The sequence below is a fragment of the Harpia harpyja genome, chromosome 8 (genome assembly GCF_026419915.1).
Source record: "Harpia harpyja isolate bHarHar1 chromosome 8, bHarHar1 primary haplotype, whole genome shotgun sequence".
Classification (NCBI taxonomy): Eukaryota; Metazoa; Chordata; class Aves; order Accipitriformes; family Accipitridae; genus Harpia; species Harpia harpyja.
The window spans coordinates 10529589-10546087 of record NC_068947.1 but is presented as its reverse complement, the minus strand read 5'-3'; the positions used below and the strand labels follow the sequence as shown (position 1 = coordinate 10546087).

Sequence of the window (16499 nt, the reverse complement as noted above, 5' to 3'; positions counted from 1 at the left end):
CACTTCTGCAAAAGCAATTTGTGTTCTAGATCTCCATTCCTGAGCCTGGCTCCTTCCATCTTGGCACTGATAGTAAGTCCTCTAGTGGCAGCTCTGTAACTGTTCGTTAGCTGCTGCAGTATCTCTGCCATTATTGAAGGAGAGCGCCTTTTGTGCCTTGGGCTGTTGGTTCTTTTATGATTAAAGTGCCCTTGGCACAGTAATTTTTCCTTGACGCCTCAGAAGCTGCCTTGCCTCAGTGTCACATCGCTGCACTTCGGCCAGCCTGAGGACTTTTGGAGGAGAGTTTACTGAGCTGATTTACTGAGTATTTACTGAGTATTAATGGACTTTGTTTACATTAAGAAAATGTGACCTAGTGGTCAACATCCTGTTGCAGAAGGGGAACACAGCTGCTGCTTCTTGGTGTTTGTGGGTCACTGCCAGAATTAAAAAAGTTTTCAAGGGATATAGTCCAGATAAGCAGGATATCTTGGGATGAGTGTCTTGGGATGACTGCGCCTCCGAATCCCCAAAGATATTTTGTACATTCTGGTGGATCTTAGCACAGCAATTTTCAAAAACAAGTTAACCATTTAACTACCATATTCTTTTCCAAGATGAGCAGATGCTATCAATTTCTCAGTCTACCGTGTAGGATAATATTTAAAGATGTTATGTGCCTCATTACTGTTAGACCTGGGATAAAATTACCTGTCAATCTTTTCTTAAACCAGTACTTCAGGCCCTGCTCTGCCTGTGTTGAGTAGTTCTTCTTGCCAGAAATCTTGTTGGCTCTTCAGCAGGAACTGATTTTGAATTCAGAGAAACCTCGTCCTCCTCCTACCTGGGCAAGTGCTTTTTCAAGACCTAAAGAAAATCATGTTGGATCTCTTCTCCTGGGAACTCATATGCATGAGACAGGAGACATCAACGGGTTTAGGTTTTCCTTCACTTGTGTGTCACAGGAGTGGGAGTGGCTGTTTCTGGATTTTGTGGCTTAGAACAAATGGCCATCGACAAAGGAAGTACAGTTAACCTGAGATGCAGAGGTGACGTCTTTGAGAGGAAGGGTAGAAGCCAGGTTCGTTAGAGTGCGATAAAGCAAATTCAAAGCTGCTATCTGTGAAACTAGCTATAGGAATAAGTAATTTTCATTGTCTTTGTAGTATGGGTTGTACAGGCTACCCCTTCAGGCCTGGTGTTCCTGGCAGTCTAGTCATGTTCCTGCGGTGACCGGAAGGCTACAGTTTTCCCCTATTTCCTTGGTTGTATCTTGTGTTAATCATTGTTGGAGTCACCTTTGGTACTGGATCTAAAATTAACTGAATAGTATTAGAGAGAAACAAGAATTCTCTCAGTCTCCCATGCAAGGATGTTTTGAAGGCCTCTACGACTTTGTATGAGTGCTTTATGTGGGATAAGTGTGTATACACAACATATTACACTGATAGATTAAAAAGAAATGTTCCAGGATCTCAAAAGTGCACTTAATTTATTTGTTGCTGGTATCTGGGCTGGTAAGGAAGCTCTGTATATTGATTGTGTTTAGGAAGGAAGAGATACTGTAGGCTGAAAGGCCCAAGGACTATTTGGGATGTGTTTAGGCTTCACAGTTGATGAGAAAGTCTGGGACCTATACTTTATCATAAACTTCTACATAAATATTATTGTTATCCCAAAGATTAATATGATGTAGAGGGGAGAAAGGTGGTGGCGATGCCTATCAGAGGATTCTTTACTCACATGCATTTGGGCATTGACTTCATGCTCCATAACTGAAGAACAACCACAAAGTTGTTATGTTAAAGGCACTAGATATTTGTTGTTGAATATATGCGAAAGCAGTGTTTCTTAAAAAGAAATCCCAGACCATTAACTGCTAGTCTTACTCCATTTTCAATCAAAAATTGGCCTGTTGCCTCTTTTATTACAATTATATATCTCTCATATTTAAAATTCCCTGTCCTGACTGGGAATTTGTAAGCCTGAGAACAGCAGAAGTGTAACTGTCTGTGTTGTGAAGCTGGTAAACTGAAGCACAAAGGAATGAAAATCTCGCTCATGATCATGCAGAAAAGGTCATAACAGGACGAGGAACTGAACTGAAGTTCAGGATCTTAACCATAATGCTGTCCTCTGCACGTCTGCTGAAATACTACATTTCAGTTAATTAAAATGCCAGGGGTTTGTAGAGGAGAGTTCAGTTGTAGGAGAACTTGGGTTGTTGAAAGGCAAACTGCACTGAACAAAAGAGCACAGGTGTGTGGGTGTGGGTGAAGAAAGAAGTGTGGGAACATCAGGAGAAGGATAGGCTCAGTCTGTGTGAACATTTGGAGAGTTGCAGTGGTTGGAAAGGGGTTGTGTAAAGGAGGAACAGCAAAAAACAGTGATGGAAAAAGTGGAATTGGAACTGTTGAAGGCAGAAGGTGGTGGTGACCTTAACTTGGATGTTTACCCTGATGGAAAAGATGTAAAAGAGACAGCTGAAATGGCTGTTCTTAGGAGTCTTCTTGAAGAGTAGATACGTCAGTGGTGGGGTAGATCAAAGGTAGATGATCTTAGCTTGGCTGGTTAATGCCTTGAGGCCATGGGATTACCAGTGCTTGTGCCATAACCCACAAATGAGAGCTTGATGGTCTGAATGGGTGTCCCTGGGCATGATGGGATCAAAGAAATGTAGTAGTTTCCCACTGTACTCTCCACTGTGGGTAGTACTTGTGGCTTTGCAGAAAAAAACTTGGAGAGGCTTATGGACTGCAGGAAGATTTGGTGAAGGAACAGCTGTCAAAGAAGTCAGAATGTCTAACTTTGATTATGATTTTACAAAACTAAAACAAATTGGCTTTGTGAAAAAAAAAAAAAGCCAGAAAATGTGTTTTTACCGTTGATCAAAATCTCAGAGTGACAAAGTGAATGATCTGTGGGAAATGTATTTCAGTGACTTTAAAAAATGCTTTATGGAATTGGCTGCTGTACTTGGACATGAATTTGGACAGATAAGGTTGCTACTAAATAACTGAAATTGAAACTTCATTTAATTTTGGAAACTGCCTTGCTATAGTTTGAACTTTGGAAACTATTAGAAGCATTAGAAGAAATCTATACAAACAGAGAAATTCAGTGCAAACCACAAAGGAATGCAGAGCCCGATGTGAACTTGAGAAACCAGAATCAAAGCAAAAAATGCCAGGACAATCACAGTGCACAAGAACTAACTAAAGATAAGGGAGTACACAGTGAAGAGGAGGACAGTAAACTCGACCACATAACAAAATCCACTATGTTCTTCCAAAGCCAGAATGCTAATTATTCTTCCCACATAAAAAGAAATTCTCCCATGGACAGGCAGCCTAGATATGGCAGTGCAAGTGTTTTGTAGATCTAATTCCCACTTAAGAGGACTGTGGCTGGCTGATACTGTCTTATCAAAAGGTCATTTATGTCCCATGGGGTTGACTGTAGCTTCCAGTGCAATCCAGGCCCTGCAAGCCAGAGCAGAGTGGAGCAGCTGGCTGGTTTCCCCAAGGTCAGCCAGCTGAAAAAGAGAGTGGAGCTGCCTGCTGGCGGGGTTCCCAAGGCCGGCTGGCTGAAGAGGAAAGTACAAGCAGGAAAGCAAAGTTGCAGTCAGCTGCTCCAATATAACCGATTATCTAAGAGTTTAAGACCTCCCCTGAGGCCTTGAAATAATTGTGATTTTGCCGTACTTGATGGTGGCCAAATCATGACCTTGCTGTGTTCTGAGATGGGTGAATAAGTGAATGAAAGAAGCCCTTTTGTTTATTGGGGTGAACTCTTTGTGTTGCAAGAATAGTAGTGGTTGCTTCTTCTCCTTTCTGTGCAAGCAGTCAAAGAGTGTACAAACTCCAGGTATTACCCATTCCTCTCCTCTGTCTAACACACTCTCGAGTAGTGCAGAGGGAGTCAGAAAGCTGTGCTGAAGAAATTCTTGATACCACTTTATTTCTTCTGCAGAGCAATGTAGCAGCAGAGACCAAATCATTTGCTGCCCAGCTTCATGAGCTGCCCCATAGTCAAAAGGCCTTCACTACTATGAAGATCTCCTTAAGCTGGTGCTGCAGTTGCAAAATAATCAGAAGCCCTGAGAGAAAAGAAGATATGCTACAAATCATGGTGTGGGATCTCGATGCCACTACCACTGTCAGAGAAAAGCAGTACCCCAGCTCCCTTTACAAGAGCACCGTAGAGGAGAGCTTTAGCCTGACCAGATGCAATAAACTGAGCAAAGACAAAAGAAACATCAAGAATAGCCATCCATCCTGAGCAACCTGAATGTTGCACATGCTCAGATCCTCCTTTAACAACTTGTAGCAAATTTCTAGAAGTAGAAATGTAATTATTTTCCAGAAGGAAGGACAATTTAAAAAATGCTGAGACCTAACCTCAGCTGATCAGGTTTTATTAAATTTCAAATTCAACAATGTAAAATGTATCCTCTACATGTGTAGATCAGGCACAGTGATACCTAATAAAAGGAAAGGATTGCTACAGATATTATCTTTACAAGACATTTTCCATTAGGAAAGAAATTCTTATCCCTCAGAACAAAATGGGCATGTGTATTATACTTTGAAAAGCGATATGAAAAACTAGCTGAAGGCTTATTCACTAGTTCTGAGGTGAATATACTCTCAGAAAACACGTCATATTAGAAAATTGTCCAGCATTATATTTTCACTAAAATGATGATTCAACAGGATTTGCATTTATGTGGAGGACTGTTCTGACTTAGCACATTATCTGTTGATTTTTGTAGGAGTGACCCAAGGATTAGCCAAAATCAGGTAACGTATTTTAAAATATGTGGTTTTGTTAATGGTAATGCGATGCAGTTTTGCATCATGTTACAATGTGCTAATTACCACGTTTTCTAACTAGTATTTCCATGAGGATGCATCTTAAATATGTGTATAAGTATTTTTAAGCAGATAGATGTCCAAATTTATTTTACTGTCAAAGGTCAGTAACCAGAACATCGGATTTGGTACACGTGAAACATCAGGATGCTGAATGGGTCTTAAATAATTATTTTAATGGGAACATAAAGTAAATCTGCTTTGTTGCTTTATTCCCCTGGAAAATTAAGGGTATGTTTTCATTGTAGGAGTTAGAATTTAACAAACAACTCTGATAATGTAGTAGTGGAAGGTATTTCATACAGATTAGTCCTTAGGGAAATAAAGCAAACAATAAAGAATTTCCATGGACTAACTTAGGAATAAGGCCCTTCAAACACCAAACAAAACCACATAGTGATATCTTTCTCTCTCCTCCTCTGCCTGTCTTTGTCCCCTCTCTCCCCAGGCCCCCCTCTACCCCCACCTACCTCCAAAACAAAATAGCAGTGCTGGAAAATCATCAAACGGGACTCAGTGGGAAACACTACCAGATGCACAGCTGAAGGGCACTGGAAAGAAATCCAGTTCTGTAGTGAGAGATAATGAGATAGACCTTTTAGATAATTGTGTCTAATAAACTATTATTGTAGTAGTAGGTTAGTACTGGAGTTATTTTTAGTTTTGGAATTTTTGTGTGTTTACTGTAGTTGTCTTAAAGTTTCACCTTTTATAATTACTGTAATTTTAAAGGTGTTGGGAACCTATAGTAGCAAGAAATTATTATAATAGTATGGGCTGGTGGTTCCTGTCTGGTCTCTAGCCAGTGGGTATCTGCATTATAAAGCTGGTGTTACAGAGGTGTCTGGGTTGGTAAGCACAGCAAAGAGTCTGAGATTGAAGAGTGGACCATCTTTTTATTTTCTGCAGGGTATTTTCACACAAGTATATCGAGGTATTGATGTGGCAAAACTTTCACTGTTGTCCTTTTTGTTCTCTCATAATGTTGAAAAAAAGAGTTTAGTCCCAGCTGTGCCAGTCTGCTGTTCTTTGTGAACTCTAACTTCACTTGGAATAAATCATAGCTTGTCATACATGCAGCTGCATATCTTTCTTTAATGTATGTGTTACATATTTATTTAACCTACTGAGGTTATAAGTTGTTTCTAATATACTTGTAGTATCACAAACTTGTTGAAGTTGGAAGGGATATCTTAAGATTGTCTAGTACAAGCCCCCTGCTCCAAACAGGATCAGCTAGACCCAGGTGCCCTGGGCCGTCTCCAGTTGGGTTTTAAGTATCTCCAAGAATGGAGACTTTGAACCTTTTTGGGCAACCTGTTCCAGTGTTTGATCACCCTCACAGTAAAAAAGTGTTTTCTTGTGTTCAGATGGAATTTTGTATCTTTTAATTTGTGCCCATTGGCTCTTGTCCTGTCAGTGGGCAACAGAGAGAAGAGCTCCCTCCGATCAGGTATTTATAAACATTGATAAGTTTCCCCCCGCAAGCCATCTCTGTTCCAGGCTGAACAGACCCATCTCTCTCAACCTTTCCTCATACGAGAGATGCTCCAGTCTCTTCATCATCATCAGTGAGTACTTTTGAAGCATTACCCAATTCATCAGGGTATTTGTGAGTTTTCAGCTGATAGAGCAATAGCAGATTCCTTCTCTTTTAGTGTGGTAAATGTAAACAAGTACAATGCTCTCAGAATAACAGTCCTTTCATTTAAAGACTATCAATAAGAAAATCTAAGTGTGCACTTACTTTAACGAAGTTAAAATTTCTCTTTTTTTCTTCTCCTCCCCCCTCTCCCCCTTTCTTTTTCTTTTGGATAGTGTTCCTGTTAAGACTATGCGTTATGAGTTCCTGTCTCTGTATTTTTGAGATGGATTCTTTACTGCAGCCCAGCAATCAGCCCAACTCATCTCTGTTGTCTCTACTTTCAGTGTGCTCCTTAAGGAAGCCTCCGTGCTTGATAGGTCACACTTTTTTCCTTGGTAGGGCAGGTTTTTTCTCTAACCTTAGTTACAAATGGCTCTCCTCACCCTGCAGAGTGTACAGACAAATCTTGTCCCTCCCATACACGCCCACCACATGTTTTTTGCACAACTTTTTCTGTTGTTTTTTTTTAAAGAAAAATTAATGATACTAATGAGCACTGGAGACTGTTGCTTTTCAAAAAAAGGGAAGAAGACATCTCTCTTCATCATGAGAAAAAATACTTTGAAAAAATACTAACCTGTTACGTTTGCACCAACAAATGGGAATTTATTCCAGTGGTTTCCTGTTTGCTCCAGAAGGTGGTAATTTTCTGTATTAACTTCAGTCAAATGCTAGAACTTGAGGTTCCAGAAGACGATCAGTGTAAAGTATTGTTGTTAATAAAAAGGATCCTCTTACCTAATGGTTCTTTTGCTGAATGAAGGATAATTTTGTTTGTCCCATATGGCTTCATCTATTTTGGTCATATCAGCATAGAAAATTAGCAAGTCTGTGAAGTGATCCTTAGAGCAAAGGATATTTACTCTATGAATTTATTCTAATTCTTTTACAGGAACTATTGTCCGACGGCATCGGATTCCACTTCCACCTCCTCATGAAGATCAGTTCTATACTATTGATCATTTCAATATCAACATAGAAGTAATCCTTTATGCCCGAAAATATAAGATTATAGATTGTGACCAGTTTACAAAAAATTTCCTGAGGAAGATGGGAATTAGATTAAATCCTCCTGCAGGTCGTCCAGATGACCCGTACACCAAAGAGCGGCAAAAGGTCAGATCAGGCAGTAATAGTGAAAACTTGATTTTAATAGAAGTGCCATTGCTGTTAGTAATATGCATTATATAAATTGTTTCTCTAATAGCAAATAGAAGGTAGCTATTTCAACATAATAAATCCCAAGAGAAAACTTGCTTTTAAAAATTTTATTACATGGCTTTATTGTAATTTATTACAAGTGAAGTCCCAAATATAACGGATTTTCTCCTGATGTGTTCACACACCTTTTGAAACAGAACAAAATTAATTGCTGAATATAAAATAAACCTTTCAGTATTAAGAGGAAAAAAACCCGGACCTATTATATGTACTACTTATAATTTTGCTTGAGCTAATTTAATGATAATAAACACTTTTAAAGTGTTTAAAGGAAGATCTAATTGGAATTGTGGTTCAAGCACATCCATGGCTTCCTGCAGGCTCACTTGGTCTATTTATATGTCATCACTCATCTCTACCCCCCATGTTAGTAACAGGTCTTTGCATGTGTAAAGCAAATTCTTCTGCCACACAGAACTCAGCACTCTGCAGTTTTAAGACTTGTGAGGTTTTATTTGAATGCGGTTCCCTTTTTTATGAGTATATGGGAACACATACATAGGTCCTCCAAAAATCTCATTCGCAGCTCCTAGATGCTATGTGGATTCCCCTCTGCAGGATTTGGGGTCTTTTCTCTGGCAATAGTGGCAGGAGTGATGTTTTCTGTAGGGAATGACAGTTTCTTTCAGTTCTGTTTTTCTTGATTAATATGAGTGCAGATGGCACTGTGTTTTTCTCTTGACCTGACTCTGTTAGGACTGTTGGCCCATGATATACAGCCTGTTATGATAGATCCAGCCTAGCACTCTGAAAGCAGCGAATACTCCATGTATCTGTTGCATTCAACTTATTCCTCCTGTTGAGAAAACTGCTGCAGCTCTCAGCAGCAAAAATGGAAGGTAGTTATGACTGAGGTGTGTAGGACAATTTGCATGTCTCTGAGGCACTCTCAGGCCAACATGTTGGTTTCACTTTGTTCATGCTTTCAGGCTTTTTGCAGCCCCCCAGTGAAAAGTAGTATTTGTAATACATCTCCTGGTTCTGCGTAGTGGTGACTCAGGCTGGCCATGGCTTCTTTTCCCTTACTCAGGCCTTGTAGCTAACAGGTGTGTATTAACACATGCTGAGTTGTCTTGATATTGGCAGACTGTGTCAACATTATATATGGTATTGCATAACCTGCTTGGATTTTTTTTTTTTTTGATAAAACAACAAGCAAAACATTCAAGTATTGTGCATATGTGTGCCTAAAGAGAATGGAGAGGGGAAAAAGGGCTAAGAAATAAGAGCATGAGAAGACCAAAAATCACTGAAATCTGTATCTTAATATTCTCAGTTGTTGAGAAATTACAGAAAAGTTGTCTAGCAAATTCTGGCTGCTTTATGCTCTCACTTTCCTGTGACTAATTTGTGGAAGGTAATTTTTTTATTTATTAAGGGTGGATTCCTCTGGACTGCTTTGAGCAAAATTAAATTGGTTTGCACCAGACTCCTAATAGATGGCCAGAAAATGAAGGTACGAAGGAGAGTAAGAAATATGATGAGAGAGAAAATGAGACCAATGAAAAATGTAGCAAACCCCTTAGATTCATATTTCTGTACTGTTGGAGATTATATCCCATGGATGATGATGTTACCTGGCTCTGTGGCTGCATTTGGTTGCTCATTGCATCTTCAAGGATCAGGAAAGAGGAAAGATGGTACTGGGATGGTAAATACCTGAGTTGTAGCATATGAGCATGATGATGCCTGAGATGGAAACGGTGCTGCAGATCAGCAGGGCCATTGGCAGGCAAAACTTGGTTCTGCTCTCCTTTTTTAAGATTTGATGCTCTGAAAGATTGGGTCTTTTCCCTCTCAGATTTTTAAGGCCAGAAGATGTATCAGTGGATAAATAGAAATTTAGACAATTATATAAACTGCCCATAGTCAACAGTTCTTCCTGTTCAGACAGTTCAGCTTACATTGCCTCACTGATGTCTGTTGCCATTCTTCTGTGGAAGCAATTTTGTAGAATTTTGGAGATTAGAAGGACTGTCTTGCCCCTTTAACCCATTTTGGACATGATGGATTTTGACTTAGGAAAAGCACCCTGTTCAGGTCACCATTTATATATGTGACTGTAACTAACTATGTAATTGCAGTCATTGGATTGGATCATCATCCTGGGATCCGATTTAATGCAGTGCTGCTGGTTTTGCAACAACCATGACTGTAGCTAGCATCTTGTCATAGATCACATCAGCTTGAATATATCTTGAGTTGGAGATTTGCTATTCCTTTTCAGACCTATGGGTGTATATTGAGAGGAGAACATACATACTCAGTACCTGCCAAATATATGACATGAATCCAAAGTTAATAAACTATGTTTTAAAGCTAAAAGAAATAAAACACAAAAGGAAAAGAAAGAATTAATTCTTTATACCACATCATCTATAAAAAATAATTTTTAAGGAAGTAAATCAGGAAGGGTGATGCTATTTGAAGTCATAGTCATCTGATTACCATGGGCAATTTGTTGAAAATGTGAGCTGTACTATAAATAATTTAACAATTCTCTGATCTGAAGGACCTTATTGCAAGAAAAACAAGGATCAAAACCAATCCAAAATTGTTTTCATATATTTTCTGAGGGCACAGCAACCCTGTAAATAGTTCTTTGGTAATGGCATAAATACTGTTTCATGTATCATAATTGTGTAGTGGTATTTGAAAATCCTAAAACCATGTTCTAAGATTAGATGGTACCCTGCAGTTTGGTATCCTGTTTTTAAAACAATTAAAAAGGTGTTTCTCTTGATTTTCCCTTTATGTGCAGATTCTGGATAGTATGAAGCCATTGCGCCCTTATGAGCGCATTGACACTTTGAAACAATTTCTGGAGCATGATGGACATGTTTTACGTTTTTTCTGTGTGTGGGATGACCCAGAATCCATGTTTCATGACCCACGGGAACTTGTTCTGCACTATTATTTGTCTGATGATACTATTGATATAAAAGAAATTATACCAGTAAACTCAGGCCGGGATGCAGTTCCACTTTTCCTCAGAAGAGATAAGCTTCCAAAGGTGAGGAATGAAAATTTCAACTTATTTTGAATTATTCCACTAATTAAGAAATATTAAATGCTTTGCTTTGAAAATCCTGTATTAGGATTGTAGTGGTATTTAGCAATTGTTATCAGAGTATTAATCATAATTGCATGATTTAGGTTTTGCACACATATTCATATGATAACTTAAGTGATGGAAAAAAATAAGTTTAGGCTTGTCATGCTTAAATTAAAAGGAGAGTGAATTTAGGCAGAAAGGTATCCTTCTGATTTCCTTTCTCCCATATTATTGTATTAAGGCAAATGTATTAATAAGGCTCTGCAGTAATGGAAGTCCAGAAAATTAATTAATATTGATAGACAAACTAAAGTAAAACTGAGGTGAATTCAGATTTGATCCATATGACTTATATTTGGAACCTTTGGAAAAGCCCGGTTTTAGTATTCCATAACATTACTTCTTTGTAGAAAATGTAGAGTGATTTCTTAAAATTTAGTTCCTAGATTTGGGACCTTATGCAAAGCTAGTTAAAATCAATAGGAATCCATGAATAAACTTTATCAAGCATTAATCAGGTGCTTATTTTGAGGAGGCACCTCTCAGAGAAATCTTCAAGGGGTTTGAGTCCTCTGTAACCTATTATGATTATAAAATTAACGAGCTGGATACACTTCTGTATCGCTCCAGACAGATCCTGATGATAGAATAATGTCAACCCACAGATGGAGTAAAATACTGGGGAATCTTTTCCCTCCTTTCCTTCTAATACTGGTAATCTATTTGTGATGCCACAGATGTACGTGAGATGTTATAGTAAAAACCTAACAGCAAAATATTGCACTATTCTCACATTGTGCATCGTGTGTTCTGAGATGTTGATTTAGCAGTGGCTCTATGTTAACAGACCATTGAACCATTGAAGTGCATGTTGCAATTTTAAGGGCTGGCTTCTTCCTCTGAATTCAGAGGAAATTTTGAGGACAGCAGACAGAGATCAGTCAAAAGTTGGGGTGTCAGGGAGGGTGGTAAGACAAAATAAACCACTTTGGTTACCCTGCATCAGCAGTTTGTTCAGAATTTTAAAAAATGTAATGTGTTTGTGTATTAAGTTTGATATTAATGGGATAAGTTACTATTGTAATTTTGAAACTCACAATAGAAAGAAAAATACTAACATTTTTGCTAAAAGAATCATGCTGACTTGAATCCCTTGTATTTGTGCAGTGGTTTGCACAGTAGGACCAACTCTGAGTGGTTCTTTTGCATGTTTTTATGATTATTACTAATCAAAATAATAGCCTTCAGAGCAGATGTTGACAATGATGTGCTACTTTGGGTGTGCTAACCTTTGCTTTCTGTTTGCTTCCAAGAAAAAGGAGACTTTACTCTTGGATACACAGTAAGATTCTGAATGCTGCTTCTGGCATACATGCTGGTTTTTGACATATAAACTGGCTTTTAGGTTTAGTGGTGTAATCTTACCTCAGAATTTACTAAAAATTCTCCCAAGAAAATACTACAATAACAGTCAGTCTGTAAAAAACCTGCTAGTTCTAAGGTAACTGAGTTATCTTTCTTCACTATTAACTGTATTTCTTAAGAGCTGGTCTCTTTTCTTGCAGTATGCTCCCACTGGGCTGTATCAGCCGGGCACAATCACCAGTCGCACTGTTCTCAATGTGTTTGGAAAGTTAGTAGGAAACAGAGGCCATTACATTCTGGACAATCGTAAGGTCAGATATTATTGAATACATCCAGCTGTTGAATGTCTTTGTAGTAGTTTTTGTAATTTCTGTGGTTGTTATCCTCTACAACGAAGAGAGTTATTTATAAAATTGTGTTGCCACTGGAGAATAGCTCAAATGAAAACTACTGAGATTTACTGTATGTAAATTCTGCATTTGTGAAAGTGAGTAGCTTAGCATGGGGTGAAAAATACTTGCAAATGGACTATGAAGGTTATATTTTAAATCACACGCACTAAATGACCTAGATTTTAAGAAAAGTTGTGAGATTCTGAGATTTATAGAGCTGCTGTATAAATGTTCCCTCTTTTATTAGACAGGAGCAGTGCATCAGGAATTTTACAGAGACAGTGACCTGAAAATAGGGGCAGTAATTAATGTTTGGGGAAGGAAGATAACACTCTGTGATTGTGATGAATTCACTAAAAAATATTACAGGACAAAGTACGGAATCGGTAAGTAGTGATAATTATCTTTCCTTATGAACATTTTTGTACTTCTGAGTTTGACAGAGCTGTCTTTGAATTTTATTACTGACAAAACATGTTCATTAAAACCTTTAGCAATAACAATCTGTTGTAGGCTGTTAACAGCAAAGCAGTAATTTTGCAGGTGATCAAGAAGGGCTTTCTTATATGTTACTCCATTGAAAACTAACACTTACTCCATTGAAAACTAACACACAATGTACATGTTCTGTTCCTAACTGCCTCTATTTTAAAACTAGAATGACAAAATAGTCATATGGATAGATTGCCTTTTCTTCTACTCTCCTTCCCCCTCCCATTCCAATAGCTGTGTTTGCAGTCAGAAAATAATAAGGAGCATGTAGTGAGTGGGTAAGTAGAATGAGCTCAATTATTCCCCGTTAAACTATGTTTCATTTTATATGGATGTCAGAATCCTCAGATAATAAGATTTTCTGACACGACAGTAGTAGTCTGTCACATTATTGGTTTTTACAATGCAGTTTTGTGTATTCTGGACCATTAGAGTATGTATTCTGTGAAGTTTCAGCACTGAATTCTGGAAACATTTAGCAACTATGTCCATAACGGAAAAGCATTTTGGAAACGTGTAACAATAGCGGCTTTCATTTACCTGTCTTTGAATTCCCTTGGTCAGACTTGCTAATGGTTCTATTATGGACATCTTCCTGCAAAAATGACTTAGTTAATTTCTGGCAGTTTGTTCATTCAATAAATATAGCTAAGTGTCTGACTGTTCAGAGATGGTTGAAAGAATCCTACTATGGCCTTTCTCTGACATTGTGAAACAAAATACCCGAGTAGACTCTTTCAGCTTGACTTGTGATCAGATAGAGTGTAGTGTTTGGATCAAAGCTTGTCTGCCACACTGGGGGAATTAAATGTTGTAGCACTGCCATTAAAACACTGAATTTCTTAATTGGCAAAACATGTCTCATTAGGACTTTTTTAATAATAGTTTGGCGTGTCTGTACCAAAATAAATTTTCTTACGCTAGCCAGTGTGTGAGGAAGTCATATTCAATAACCATGGTATTATCTGTAATAATAGTGAGTCTAACTCCAGAGATGCAAACCAGGGGGTTCTTCCCTGAGAATTTCTTCAGCCAAGACCACTGCTGCTATTTGGCAGCAATATCCTCTGTCTGAGCAAAATATCCTGGAAGAGTGAATGGGGATTTCTTACTCGCAGCAGGCAATAAATGAAATGCAGCTGACCATTCTGTATCACCCAAGTAATGCAACCAAGTGTTACACAAACGCAAAGGCTCTTCCCCTCCTACAATGCTGGCTCAGTAATTACTGGTTATGTCGCTGGAGGTTAAAGTTAGGTGGTTTGCAAGTTAGGAGAAGTCAGAAGCTGCTGATGTGCAGAATTGTAGAAAATTGGGACCACAGGTTATCTAGTCCGATCCCGTTGTTCTGAGGCAGGATAGTGTATATACATAGATTGTCACTGGCTGACGTCTGTATAGCCTTTTATATCAACATTCTCCAGTAGAGGAGATTTCTTTGCCTCCCAAGGTATCTTGTCCTAACCTTGTAGTTAGAAATGCTGCTTAATAGGTACTCTGAAGCTGGTTTGTGTAAACTGAGAGAGTAACAAACTTACCTTTGTTGGACATGGAGAACAACTGCTCAGTATCCTCTTTTTATAACAAATTTGTACATTTTTGAACACTGTTCCAATACACCATCTTACCACCCTGCCCCCCTCCTGGGCCATTTGCTGCTAGGGGAAACCTTTCAGTCTTTCTCCATAGTCCATTCTTTTATATCTGTGATAATTTTTCTTGTTTTTCTCAGTACTGTCTCCAGTTTCTCTGCCTCCTTAACATGAAACACACAAAGATGTAATCTAGCTGAGACCTTTGGGAAACTGGGAAGTGTTCCGCACGTACCTTTAAGGATACATGATGGCAGAGACTCTGGCTAACATGAAAAAAACCATCCATGTTGATGCAGCCAGTCTTGTTCACAGAAAATACATACTTTCTTAGAGCTAAGAGATTCTCACAATTTGCGATGAAATTCTTTCCTGCTTTCCCCATCAGGATTAAAAAAATGTAGGTGTGACTTTTTAACTAGAAGGGACTAGGAGTAGAATCAGGGTAGTTTTTGGCTTAGAAGCAGGTTTTGAGAGAGAAAGGGTGAGGGTTCACCTCTTGTACTTAGTGAGTTACAAATTTTGTTTGTGTCTGGTGGACGTACAAGGTACTCTCAGCGGGCTCAGTCCCACACAGTGCCCGGCATTCTGCTCCCATCCAATTAAACACTGAAACGTGCTTAATTGCAGTTTGAGTCCAGGGAGACCATTTACTTGAGTAAGAGTAAGCAAGTGGATAAATTAGTTCTTACATCAAGGCACAGTGCTCAGCACCTCGTGGCATCAATCCAGCTGTTTGTTACAGTGTTTTCACATTACTCCCCTTCAATTTATACTCTTCTGCCAAAGCCATTAAAGAGGCCGACATTTATTTTTGACTCTGCAGTTTCAGCATAAGTTGCTTGCCGATGGAATTTGCCCTTTAGGAGAATTAAGGGCAGTTTAGATTTCTCTTGAAGTGCATGATTATGATATCTGATATATTTCCAATGTTGGTTTTGCCTGTCTTACTCTTTATACCGTTTGTGAAAAGCGAAGGAGAGCTTTTCCATGGGTAAACAATAGCTAATGCCCTTCAATAGGAAGCTAATGATGTTACTGTCATCTAGCAGTGCTATGAATGCAAGAGAAAATGCCTTAATGTGTGACACTATCTGTCCAGACTCGCTAGTGCAGCCTTAGAGAAGGAGAAAAATATTCTATAGCCATGTAGGTGTTGTGGTCACCCAGCTGAAACGTGAGCTATACTGATGTGCAGTGGGGTGAAGCTGATACTCGATCTTCTCACTAAATACGGTATCTTAGCACAGAGTTGAGTATGAAGTGTAGAGTTGAGTATAAAGTGTTCTTTCTTAAATAACAGATTGTTCCTGAAGGAACAAAACCAGTAAAATCTGGTTTCTTACTGATTTTTATTCAGTGTCCCGGCACCTCCCAAGCCTGTCTGCTACGCTTTTTCGCAGCACCCTGTGATCCCTCTCCTGTCCCAGCTCTCCTCGCCCTCCCACCCCCTCATTTCTCAGGCTCCCTCTCTGACCTGCTGCCTGGGCAGAGCAGTGTGCGGGGTGATCGGCTGGCCAGTACATGTGTGCTTTTGGCCAGGCAGCTGCTGCTGGATAACAGCTGACTTCTTGCTTTTCCCTCAGTGGGGGCATTAAAGCCTGCTGCCAATTTTCAGTAGACTCGTCAGAGATCAGAGTCTCTCTGGCGTCTAACCTCTCTGCTACATGTGGTGCAGACTGAGCAGCGGCTTCTAAATATACTTGTGCATTTACAGATGCCTTTTTTCCTCAGGTAACTGGAATAATCATGAAGTAAGACTCTGTAAAAAGAGATTTTCTTTGACTCAGAATAAACACTGGCATGTTTTAGCTGCATGGAAGGTTCTGTGAGCACTAGTTTTTCTTTAATCCTGCATGTAAAAGTTGTGAAGATGGTGGT

The 16499-nt window shown here is 39.0% G+C and overlaps 1 protein-coding gene across 2 annotated transcripts in view; it reads left to right on the top strand.

Annotated features, from left to right (window-relative positions):
* The window catches only part of EFHC2 (EF-hand domain containing 2), a 63072-nt gene that overhangs the window by 14445 nt on the left and 32128 nt on the right, over positions 1–16499 (top strand). For both annotated transcript variants that reach the window (XM_052794931.1, XM_052794932.1), the window contains 4 exons: positions 7394–7617; positions 10484–10735; positions 12343–12453; positions 12782–12920. In XM_052794931.1, coding sequence (XP_052650891.1) covers positions 7394–7617; positions 10484–10735; positions 12343–12453; positions 12782–12920 — 726 coding nt within the window. The remainder of the gene's footprint in view (positions 1–7393; positions 7618–10483; positions 10736–12342; positions 12454–12781; positions 12921–16499) is intronic.